Source organism: Bubalus kerabau, chromosome 1 (assembly GCF_029407905.1).
Source record: "Bubalus kerabau isolate K-KA32 ecotype Philippines breed swamp buffalo chromosome 1, PCC_UOA_SB_1v2, whole genome shotgun sequence".
Taxonomy (NCBI): domain Eukaryota; kingdom Metazoa; phylum Chordata; class Mammalia; order Artiodactyla; family Bovidae; genus Bubalus; species Bubalus kerabau.
In genome coordinates this window covers 126875694-126887971 of record NC_073624.1, presented here as the reverse complement: position 1 = coordinate 126887971, position 12278 = coordinate 126875694, and the positions used below count along the sequence as shown (strand labels likewise).

The 12278-nt window shown below is 52.2% G+C and overlaps 1 protein-coding gene across 4 annotated transcripts in view; it reads left to right on the top strand.

Annotated features, from left to right (window-relative positions):
• Positions 1–11093, top strand: part of C1H1orf198 (chromosome 1 C1orf198 homolog) — a 32368-nt gene extending 21275 nt beyond the window's left edge. For all 4 annotated transcript variants that reach the window (XM_055587930.1, XM_055587938.1, XM_055587942.1 and 1 more), the window contains 2 exons: positions 7695–8240; positions 10747–11093. In XM_055587930.1, coding sequence (XP_055443905.1) covers positions 7695–8240; positions 10747–10803 — 603 coding nt within the window. In that variant the 3' untranslated portion in view covers positions 10804–11093. The remainder of the gene's footprint in view (positions 1–7694; positions 8241–10746) is intronic.
• The last annotated feature ends 1185 nt before the right edge of the window (positions 11094–12278 follow it).

The window sequence follows — 12278 nt, the reverse complement described above, 5'->3', positions numbered from 1 at the left end:
CATGGAAAGGAGAGGCTCAGAGGCAGAAGTGCCTGTCGCAGCCGGTGAGGCGCTCTTGGTCGTCATGCTCCCCCTCATCTGTCAGCCTCGCAGGTGTGGCGGCCCAGAGGGGGCCTGGAGGGCCTCACGGTGGATTCCTGTCTCATGCTCCTGAGGTTTCAAGAGGAAAACACTCAGCCTTGGAATGTTCCACAGAGGGGAGGAGAGGATTCTTGGCATTCCTAGTCCCTCTGGGCTGGGGAGTTTAGAGGAGACTCCTACAGCGGCAGGTCAGGCCCTGGCGCTGGGGAGCTGGACTCTGGGGACCCCACCCCCACCGTGCTTTCCTCCCCAGGCTGTCTGGAATTTTCCTCTGTCTGCCCGAGTTCTTCCCCTGAGGTTCAGCCGCCTCACTGGGGACAGTAAGTAAGCTGGGTGGGAATCAGCTCCTTGATCTTTAACGGTCAGCACAGACCATGCCCACAGTAGGGAGGCCTCCTAGCCCCTCTTCAGGAGGAGAAGTAAATGCCCGGGCACAAAAGCATCTCCACACACCGAGGTCGGGGAACTGCAGGCATGTTCAAGTCTTCCACCCTGGGACGTCAGTGTGACTACTCCTGGTGTGGGCCAGGACAGCGGGGCTCAGAGAAGGCCGTAACTGGCAGGCAGGGGAATCAATGAAGAGAGATTGGAGCTTGGATCTGCCTGTGGCTTGCAGGCATCACCTGCCCATGGGGGACAGAAGGGTGTTCCATCAGGTTATCCGTATGTGGAGGGTTCCCTGGATTCCCAGTTATGGCTCTGCCTGGCTCTCCCTCTTCACTGCCAGCCCAAAGTTTCTGAGAAACAGGGGGCCATGGAGCCGTACCATCCCCCCATCACAGCAACACTCCTGCTTGCATCCCCTTTCTGAGACCCCCGTCTCTTCCCTGCAGTGAAGTCTCCTTCCCTGATGTCCCTGCCTCTCACTTACCTTCCTGAGATCCAGAGCAGACCTGTGGTCCCCTGCTCTTGACCTTTCCATTCTCTCATGGGTGCAGTAACCTGTCAGCCTCTTCAACCCAGGGCCCAGCCTGCTTCTTTGACCCCAAGGGTCCTTCCTGCTGGTCTCTCCTGCAGCCCTGAGCCCCGCTTCACAGACCCGATGTCTCCTGCCTCCTTGCCTGGCCCACCCCGCCCTTGCCCTCATCCTGCCCAGCCCCACTGCCTTCCCCATGCAGGCCCAGAGCAGATCCTGTTCCTTATGGTTTGCCCAGTCATCTCAGCAGCCTGGCAGATCCCACAGGCCCTGATCTGTGGTGAGCACCTCGGGGGCATTTCCTTGACAAATCCCAACAATGCATCCTTTTACTGATGAGGAAACTGAAGGCTGAGTGAGGTGGGTGGGCTGGACGTCCGAGCCCAGACCGTATCCTTCACCCTGAGCTGTGGCCCTCCCCCTCCTGTGTCCCCTCTGAGGAGCACCGCACTGGATGGGCATGCATTCGTGCTGTTGGTACTGGTCTTTGCTGCGGCATCTTATCCCTATGAGGTGACAAGGCCTGGAGGGCAGAGGCTGCTCTTCCCATGACCTGATGACTACAGCTCCTCACACTCGCCTCCTCTTGGGCATCTGTGGGGTTTTCTCCAAGCTCTCATTGCCATGGAGCCCAACAGCTGGGTGGAATGGTGCTGAACTCCCTATTGTCTGCCTGGCTCCCTGGGGAAAACACCCAGGGCCTCGGGATCAGGGGCTAGTGGTCCCAGGCTCTATCCGCCAGGCCCCACTTGCCTGAAGGGTCTGACACCCCCAGTCTCAGTGGCTGGGCCTTGCTGTCTCCTCCAGGTTGTCATTCTGCTAATTTTGAGATTCTAAGTTTTTAGTATCTTCCCCTCTTCTTCCTCTTCCTTCTTTGGAGGGGGAGGTGGGGAGGATAAATGTTAAACGGTTTGTGAATTTATGAGGATTTGCTCTAGTAAACTATTATATTTTCTAACAATGTTTCTACAGCCTTTGTCTCCACAGTTTAGATCTGCCGCAGGCTGCCAAGCCAAACAGTTAGTTTTGGCTGCCTGCACCCTCCTTTACTGAAATATTACACATTCCTCTCCAGTGAGTGGGACGTAAAAATAGAGCCTGGGCTCAGTTGTGGTCTTTCTGTTTTTAGAACAGACGTGGCCAGCTGAGACCCAGGTCCCCACATGGGCAGCTGACACCCAGGCTTGGCCCAGCTGGCCTGAGCCCCCCGGGTACACAGCCCTGGGCTCTCGCCATCACCTGGGAGGTTGCAGGTGGGGTCCTCAGCATCAGTGTACAGGGAGAGGGCTTCCTGAGTACTCCCACCTCTCCCGTCTCAGCCCTGTTGTGTGAGACTGTGGGCTTGAGTACCCCCATGGGGTACTTGCTGTCTGAGTCGGGAGCTATTGACCTTGGGCTGCTTTTTACACGAGGCACCCCATTGCTGGACCCAGTTCAATGTGGCTACCGGGTTCCTGAGAGCTCTTCCTCTGCACCTGGAGAAACTGACTTTTTTCCAGGATGGAGAACATCGCACGAGAGCTCCCTGACTTTCTAGCATTCATCCCAGGCTCTGGAGGTGGTCCCCCTGCTGGCCTGCCAGGTCCGAGGCTGGGCTGTCCCCTCCTTCTCACTGATTGGCTCCAGTGTCAGAAGACCCCCTTTCCTAGCCTCAGGGGTGTGGGGAAAGATGAGGTCAGAGATTTCACGGGGAGCCTACGGGACAGCACAGTGGCTACACCATGTCCCTGCAGGGAGTGTCTTGCTCAGACTGCACGCCTGATAGTGGGCCAGGATGGGGCTCCGGAGTCTCACTCACTTCTGGGCACAGACACTGCCTGCGTGTCCCAGCTGCAGGCACTTGGTTTACTCCCCTGGTGGCCAGAGGAAGGCGGGAGGGGGCCAGTGCCCAGAGGGCGATACTGACCTCCCCCAGGGAGCTGAGATACCTCTGGCCAGGCAGAAGAGGAGCAGAGCCCAGTAGCCTGCATTTGTTGAGCACTTACTATGTGCCAAGTCTGGTTCTAAAACAACAGTCTAGGGAGGTAAGGATAATCATTACTCCGTTTTTACTGGAGAAGAAAAGAGCCCAGTTTTGGGTTGGGTCATTTGTGTGTTTGCCCTTTGTTGAGAGGGGCAGGTTCCGGGAAGAAGGTGATTGTGGCTCTGGTTTTGAGCCGGTGAGCAGAAGGCTCTTCAAAAGTGGACCCAGGGCCTGGGGCTCGTCCCAGGAGAAAGCGCAGGAGACAGGCCAGGCTGAGTCCTGGTCTGGGAGGGAAGGACTGCCCAGGGCGCTGGAGTCATGGAGCAAAAGCAAGGACGCCTCCTCTAAAGCACAAGGGGAGCTGCAGTGCAGATGCTGCTTCTCTGTGACCCCGACAACAGTGTCTTTGAAAATGACCAGGAGCCATTTTTCACTGTGTCCTGGTCCAGTTTTGCTGGTATTCTGGGGTCTTGGAGCCAAGCAAGATGAACTGTAGTTAGGAAAAAAAGGCCCTCTGTCCCTCTTCTTTTTCCTTCCCCGCCCCTTCCCAACAGGCACGTGTTACTTTGTTTTTTATCTTATTGTTATTTTTGTCTGCGCTGAGTGCTCTTTTTTGCACCGCTTTCTCTGGTTGTGGCCGGCGGCAGGCTACCCTTGGTTGTGGTGTGCCAGCTTGTCGCTGCAGTGTCTTCTCTTGTGGAGCACAGGCTCGAGGCACAGGGACTTGAGTAGCTGGGGTGCACAGGCTTAGTTGCCCTGTGGCATGTGGAGTCTTCTCGGACCAGGGATCGAACCCATGTCCCCTGCATTGGCAGGCGGATTCTTATTGACTGCACCACCAGGAAGTCCCCAGGCATGTGTTTTCAACACAAACCACAACCCTTTGCTTTAGGGTAAGAGACCCTTACCAGTGTAGCTGATCAAGGAAGACTGTTTCTTAAAAGGGGGCTACATAATTCTATTTGCAGAATGGAAAACAACAAATGCCTGGTTAAAAAAAAAAAAGACTTAGGAGCTGAATTATATTAGTAAGTTCTTATTTTTCCCATTTTCACCTTAGAGTGCCCCAAACCAGGTAGCCACCCCAATTCAGCATGGCCCCCTCTTCTACCCAGATGTCACCCTCCCCAGAGGAGCTGTCACGAGGGCTCCGGTGGCCCAAGGAGCCATGGAAGCCTCCGTGGTTGTGCTGCAGTTTGTCACTTCCAGCTCAGTGCTGCTTGGGTGTCCTGATGGAGGGCCTGAAGCAGCCCTGGAGCCACTGCGACTCTCCCCAGGGTCCTTGGCTTCCCTCCCCAGGGTCCTTGCCTTGGCCTGCTGCTGCTCTCTGTATAGACTTGTGTTCAGTCCAGGCTTCTGGGGGCTTCTTCCCACTGGAGAAATGTTGATCCTAAAAAAGCCTAAAGTTTGATGAACTGCTCAGTATAAGTACTTTTCTTACCTAACAATTTCCAGATCAATCTCAACTCAGTTCTCTCAGTCTCAATTCCAAGCAGTTTTTATTTTAGCACTTTGCATATTTAAAGAACTCATCATCTCTATGTCCACATTCTCCCTATATTTTATTGTGGAATTTGGAAATATGTGGGCTTCCCAAGTGGCTCAGTGGTAAAGAATCCGCCTGCAATGTAGGAGACACACGTTCACTCCCTGGGTTGAGAAGATTCCCTGGAGAAGGAAATGACAACCCACTCCAGTATTCTTGCCTGGAAAATCCCATGAGCAGAGGAGCCTGGTGGGCTACAGTCCATGGGGTCTCAAAAAGTTGGACATGACTGAGCAACTGAGCACGCACACACGCACGCATGGAAATATGGAGTATTTGAGAATGATTCCCTCAGAAACCTAAAAATCAGATTAGGTCACTGACATACAGAAATCCTGCTCTATATAAGGATCTCTGGTGTTTATAAAGACATTGTCCATGGCAGCCACTGGCTTTTTATACATGATGTGATGCCCAGCATAGCTGCAAGCCTAGAATCACTTGCTCCAGATTGGAAACCCAGCCACACAACCTCTTAATGGACTATCTCTTAATCTCTTATGTGACCTAGGACAATTCACTCGTTTGCTCCAAACCTCCATTTTTCTCCTTTGTAGAATAAAAACTTTTTAGATGAAAAACCCATCAAGAAAGGAAACTGTGTCTGGAGCGCTGAGTGGACTCAGAATCTGCATTTGTTTGGAGCCCCAGTACCTGAGCTTTGATGTCGTGTCTTGGGTTTTATATCTTATAACCCTGAGCTTCAGTGCAGCCTGTGCTCATAGCTAGAGTTCCTTGTGGCCTCATCATCTCAAAGGGGCTATCAGAATCTGGGGTTTGAGGAAAAGTCTCAGCCAAATAGAACATATGCAGCTCCCTGGGCTCAGGTCTCCAGCTTCTGTGGGAAAAGCAGTATTTCCATCCTTGTCCTGACCAACATGTTGCAGTAATGAGACTCCTGGGAGAGTGCTGTTTATAAAAACTAGATTGGAATCACCATTTATTAAGTGAAGGTGTATGTATTAAAGTAACAGAGAACCATGTTTTAATAGGGAACTGGTGGCTGCAATTGCTACCCTGATATATAGTGAACAGCATTAAAAATTGGGGCAGCCCCTGGCAAACAAATTTGGTATGCATCCAAAATCATGATAGAAGAAAGGTTTAAACCTGCTGTAGTCTGGTATTTCACTTCTGGAAATCTGTCTGACTAAATGAACTCCAAATGGGGAGCGCTATATACAAGAAGATGTTCATGGCAGCCTTAATTATAACAACAAAAATTAGAAGTAGCCAATTGTCTGATAAGAAGAAAGTGGGAAAGTAGATGGTGGGACAGCCACTGAATGAAATTTTTTATGCCCTTTAAAACGAATGGTTACAAAGACCACACCCCACCATTGATGATGGTGCTAAGTGAAAAAACAATACCCAAATTATATGCATAGCAGAACTGCAATGTCATAAAACACATATCTGAAAAAGAGTACATGAAAATACAAAAAGAAATAGAGATTATGGGAAGAGGGAAAGTTTATGAATGTTTTTTTCTAACTCCCCAAATTTTAGCATATAGTTTTAATACTTTTATTATTTTTCTTTCTTTATTTATTTGGCTGAGACAGGTCTTAGTTGTGGCATGTGGAGTCTTTTTAGTTGTAGCCTGTGGGATCTAGTTCCCTGACCAGGGATTGAATCCAGACCCCCTGCCCTGGGAACTTGGTGTCCTGGCCACTAGACCGTCAGGGAGGTCCTAATACCTTTATTTTAAAAAGAAGAAGAAGAAGGGATTGTATGCGAGAGTAGAAGTAGAGAGGAAGAGAGCAGTGTTCCAGGTGGATTTTAGAGCCACTGAGGCAGCAGATTGCTTGCCCTGTAGGACTTGGGAACAGCTTCCAGGGTGCACTATTGTCAGAGGGGTTAGGTTTCCACCCAGTGATTTGTTGGTCATACAGCTCAATCTTGGCCTTCCCAGGTGGTGTGGTGGTAAAGAATCCACCTGCCAATGCAGGAAACTCAAGAGATGTGGGTTCTGTCCCTGAGTTGGGAAGATCACCTGGAGGAGGAAATGGCAACCCACTCCAGTATTCTTGCCTGGGAAATCCCACGGACAGAGGAGCCTGGTGGGCTAGAGTCCATGGGGTTGCAAAGAGCTGGATGCGACTGAGTATGCCCAGCTCAGTCCTACTGCTTTTAGTGGTTGGCAGCATCAGAATAAGGCAGTGTCTGGGGGGCACTTGGATGTGGGGTATGGCCTTGCCCTCGGGGGTTCCCCACCTAAGAGGACCAGGATCAGCTGAGAGCAGCAGGGCAATGCTGAGGAGAGCACGCCTGTCTTGTCAGCAGATGCCGCAGGATGGGGGCCTCCAGTAACAGATGTTCACTCCCCACAGTTCTGGGGCTAGGGGTCCAAGGTCACAGTGCCAGCAGGTTGGTCCTGGAGAGACTCCTCTTCCTGATTTGCAGATGGCCATCTTCTCACCGTGTCCTTAGGCGGTAGAGAGGGAGCATCTCTCTGTCTCTTCTTATAAGGGCACTAATCCTGTCATGAGGGCTCTACCCTCATGACCTCACCTAAACCTCTTAAAGGCTTTGTCTCCAAATACTAACTTTGGAAGTTAGGCCTTCAACTTAGGAATTTGAGGCACACGAACATGCAGTCCTTAGCAGGCATGAAGGCAGAGTGTGGGACGGAGGGGCATGGGGGGTGGTGAGATCTTTGCAGCTGCACTGAGGCCTGCCTTTGACTTTCTTGGTATAGTCCAGGAAAGCAGGGTCTGACTGCTGGATTTTTTTCCCACCCTTGCCAGCTGTCATCGATCAGGAAGGAAGAGGCCTGTGAGGTGGGGACTGGGTTTTGGGTCTGGATCCTCACTGCAGTGCTCTTATGCTGACCATGTGCCCTTCCTTGTTGCCAAGGGGACAGTCACCCTCCTCAGGAAGGTGTGGGAATCTCTCTTGACGAGCCAGGTGGGTGATCCGCTCACCAAGCGGAGGCCTTAGTTGTCAGTCAGAGGCAGGAGTCTCAGATGTTTGTAGCATCCAAAGTGAAGGGCCTTGCTCTCAAAGCTTCCGCCGTGTCTCAGGGATGTGATGGCAGTCCTGCAGATCACTACTGAGGACAGACAGACAGTTCCAGCAGAGGGACAGCAGGCGGTCGGTTGCTCCTGGAGAGATGTTTGGGCTGGCACACCCGTTGTGTTGACTGAAGGTGTTGCTGTACTTCTCCCCTCCCCCCATCCCGCTAGAGTCAGATGGAGTTCAGCATCTCCTCCTTATCCATCCAAGAGCCGAGCTGCAGCACCGCCAGTGAGCCCAGGCCAGCATCCAAAGCTCCTCAGGGTTCGCAGGCCCTCAGGGCCCCGCAGGGCGGCAAGTCCTCCAGCCTGGATGCCCTGGGTCCTGCCTGGAAGGAAGAGGAGGCGTCCTTCTGGAAGATCAACGCAGAGCGGTCCCGTGGGGAGGGCCCCGAGGCTGAGTTCCAGTCGCTGACCCCCAGCCAGATTAAGTCTATGGAGAAAGGGGAGAAGGTCCTGCCATCCTGTTACCGGCAGGAGCCCGCGCCAAGGGCCAGGGAGGCGAAGGCGGAGAAGCCCAGCCCCCTCCGCCAGGAGCAGCGGGCCGCTCCCAGCATCAGCACGGAGTGCGAGAGTCCCCAGCCCGCCCAGGCCTGCGCCAGCCCCTCAAGCGAAGCCGGGCCGTCTGGGCCCGTGGGAAAGCCCGTCTCTCCCGAGGTCATGGAGGCTGCGGAGGACATGGAGGATGCTCTGCTCCTGGAACCCGTGCCTGTACAGGTGGGTGTCTGGCTTCAGCCAGGGTCTCCTTGCTGAAGGGACGAGGGCTGCCTCACAGGGGTGGGCGGGTGGGCCACAGATGTTCATGCCTCCTCCTTCCTCTGCCATCCCTCGGCGGCCTGCTGGGTTGTCACACAGCTCGGCAATCAACAGACATGCAGGAAACGTGTTCAGTGAGCCTGTCTGGGTGCCGTGACTTGTCTACTTGCTGTGTGGTTGTGTCTGAGATGCCCCCTACCCTTCCCTGCTTGTGTGAGGGCAGGTGATGAAAGATCGTGGGGGCAGTGAGCAGAGGACTCAAGGGGGAAGCTGGCAGTGTGGGTGGGGTTTAAATGCCAGCTCCACGCAGGGGCCTGGGAGGCTGGGCTGCTCTGTGGGTGAGGAAGGGAGCTGCAGGTGTCCTGAGGGCACATGGGGAAGCAGGCAGGACCCCCAAACCTCCACCAGGAGCAGCTGTGCTTGTTTGAACATCACAGGAGACTGGCTTCGGTAGTGATGGGCAGCTTCTCGTTTCCAAGCAAAACAGAGTTAGGTGTCCCAAATGGAGTCCTAAGAAAAGGACTTCTTTCTGGGGATGCAGGAGAAGGAAAAGAAAGATCTGAGAGGCTCACTGCCGAGGTGCAGTGAGTTGTGAAGAAAGGGCCCTGCAAGAGAACAGGCAGTGCAAGTGGCTTCTCCATGTTTTCCCAGTGTTCTGGAGCACTGACGTTTAGGCTGCTCTTCATTACTTGAGAAAATTCAGCAAAGAGAAAAGGAAGTATTTGGTTAGGACTTTAAACAGAGCTAGTGTTGAAGGATCACGTTAAAATCCAAAATAAATAAATGTGTGTGCGCACGCGTGCACATGTGCGCATGGTAAGTTGCTTCAGTCGTGTCTGACTCTGTGCAACCTCATGGACTGTAGCCCACCAGGCTTCTCTGTCCATGGGATTCTCCAGGCAAGAATACTGGAGTGGGTTGCCATGCCCTCCTCCAGGGGATCTTTCCGACCCAAGGATTGAACCCACGTCTCCTGTGGCTCCTGCATTGCAGGCGGATTCTTTACTGCTAAGCCACCAGGGAAGCCCAAATAAACAGGTAGTAGTATTTCAGAAGGAGGCTGTGGTTTTGAGACATTGTTTTATAATGAACAAAGAGATACTTGGACAAGGCATGTCTGAGAACCATGTCTGGGGGAAGATGGTGGCCTACTCGTGGACCTGGGTGAGGCGATGAGCAAGGCTTTGTTCATGGAGATGGATGGCACTTGCCAGAGCTTTACTGCTTCCTGACCTTCAGAGCTTTTCTGGATGCACTGCAGTGCTTGCTTAGCTCTAGGGAGGCGCAGGGAGGACGGCCATGGGGTGATGCGGGCCCCTGGGTCCCTGAGGAACACCGCCTTGTGATGCTGGCCCTGAGGCTGGCTTCCTGCCCAGTGGCTCCCTCTCACAGACTCAGGCAGCCCACTGCTCTGTTGAGTCTGCAGTGGGGTCTTCCTCTGGGGGAAGCATTTATATAAGATATGTGAGAGTCTTAATTGTAAAGAGATGCAGGAAAGTGTTTGTGTGGGGAGTGGGGTGGAATGTGGGACAGAGCCCATGAAATCCTCTGAAAGAACTGATTTGTGAGTGCAGAGCAGAGTGAAATGTGGCTGCACCGAGAACACTGGTAGGAAACCAGGAAAAGGAATGTATGCCTGAGCCCCTTTGGCTTTTCAGGCTCTGGCTCAGTCTGAGGGGCAGCAAAGGCCTGAGACCTGCCTCAGGGGGGCTGCTTAGCCCATTGTCCCTGTTGCCTCTGTGGCGCCTTCCATCGGCAGCATGCGGAGGGCGCAGACTCAAGGCTTCCTTGCCCAGGAAGGCTGCAGCCACCAGGTAAACATGTACTTGTGTTAGACCCAGCAGGAGGGTCTCAGGTGGCTGGCGGAAGGCTGTGGAAGTGTGTCTGAGTCAGCTCACAGATGGCCCTTTAAACCAACCCCATATCCTGTAAGTGGGCAGTCTGTGACCTGAGGAATGGTCCTGGGTCAGGGAAAATCACTCCAGAACCTGCCACATAATCTGAAAGAAAGAAGTTTTATATCCTTTCTCTGTACTTTTCACTCCCTCAACTTGGTGGTTTGCTTTGTCTGTCACTGTGTATGTGTGTTTTATATTAGAAAGACTATATCTTCCTAACTTGTTCTCTTACTCCACGGTGACTAAATTTAAACATGCTCCTCATTCAGAAATAGAAAAGATACATTTTCTCCTTTTCTCTCCAGGTGGGGTCTACAGGCTGCCCTCAGGCATGCCTGGGGACAGAAAGGGACAGAAAGGGATACGTGTTGGATCCTGGCAGAGTTTGGCTTGCACTGAGCTTTATTTAATTTTCTGGTTCCCAGCAATGAGGCAAATTGAGGTCAGGGAGCCTCTGAGATGAAGTATGCTATTTCATTTGGGTCATTTTAAATGAGATGCTGTTTTTAGATTGTGCTGACTTGAAAAAAGCCTCATGCCTTACTTTGGTGTTTTTGTCCCTTCTACAGGTCAGCTCAAGTAATGTCATCTTGAAGACAGGATTTGATTTTCTGGACAACTGGTAAAGTGGATTAGACAGAACAAACAAACCAAGAATCCCCAAGTCTTTTCCAAAGTGGTGTGGTGAAGGGGGAGATTAAACAAAAGGGCAGCATTCCCACTCTTTCCAGAATCATTTGGAAGCTGGTTAATGTTGCCTTGGCCAGCTCTCCAGATTTTTCCCTTTTTGGTAAGACCAGATAATCTGTGCTATTTTCAACAATTTGATAACAGAAGTTTTACATCTGGAATTTTTAAAAACTCTTAGGAATTCAGTAAATCTTAAAAATAAAAGCTGTGCTCTAGCTCTACCCAATTTCCCCCCTCGTTTGAGAAAGTTTTCTCAACCATGTCACAAAAGTCAGAGAGTGATTCCCACCTCTTCTCTGTCCCCACCCTTTTAAAAATGCACGGGGCTCCTTTTGACGGGTGGCTGTTGAGGATGTCCTCAGTAGTCATGGCGCTGGGCGCCCACTGTGACCACGGGGAGACCTGCCTGCCCCTGAAGTCCACACCTGCAGCCCCAGCTGTCCGGCTTCCCCGTGCGGAAGCCACGCCTCTTCCTCTGCAGAAGCCACGCCTCTGTATCACGTGCCACCCTTCCTTCACATCACTTCCAGGAAACAGATCATGGGCACGTGGCAGAAGTCATCTTGCTACTTACTCAGACTCTAAATCTTTGTTTAACAAGTTGCATGTTTTAAAGTTTTGTATTAACTTTACATGATTTTGTATCTAGATTTAGCAGTTATAGGGCTGCCGCTTTTCTTGGGTTTGTACCAGTTTCCCCTTGGAAGTTCTTTGCTACTTTCCCGACCTTTTAGGTGTTTTCTGTCCCGGGCATCTGCAGGAGTCAGGGCAGATGACAGGCATTGCTGGAAGACCAGGCTCTTCTGATTAGTTGCGTTGGAACCTTCTGGTGTGAAGCTGGCAGGGGTAGCGTATGTCCTTCATCCCAAGGAGTCAAGCTGTGTCACGACGGACCCTCCCTCAATCCTGACCACCGACGAAAGTGGAGTCGTTTGTGCATGGCCCCAGCGACGCCCCCTGGAGGCCTTCGTGGTCATGACAACAGCATCTCCTGGAGGTGGACTTGGCTGCCTGCTGTGGTCTCTGCTGCTGGGGAGGTAGAGAGGGGAGCGGGTTAGGGCAGCTCTGAGCCTACGCAGAAGGGCAAGGTGTCCTCCACCCAACATGGGATGGCGTAAGGTCAGAGGAGAGCCCCTGCCCAGTGACCCCCAAGTAGTGTGAGCCTGTGATCCATGCCCTGGCGTGATCTCCACGTTGCCTCTCACTGTGTTCTCACCTGACGCCTTAATCCCTGCAAATCCTGCCAGTGAGCACCTGGTTTCAGTATCAAAGTGTGTCTTTTTAAAATGCCTTTCTGTTTCATATGATATTCTGAAATGATTTCTAGAATATTTTATCTGGCTCCAAGGTAAAGCACATGGCAACTTTTTTCCCAGAACACAGAAGTCGCTCAGTCGTGTCCGACTCTTTG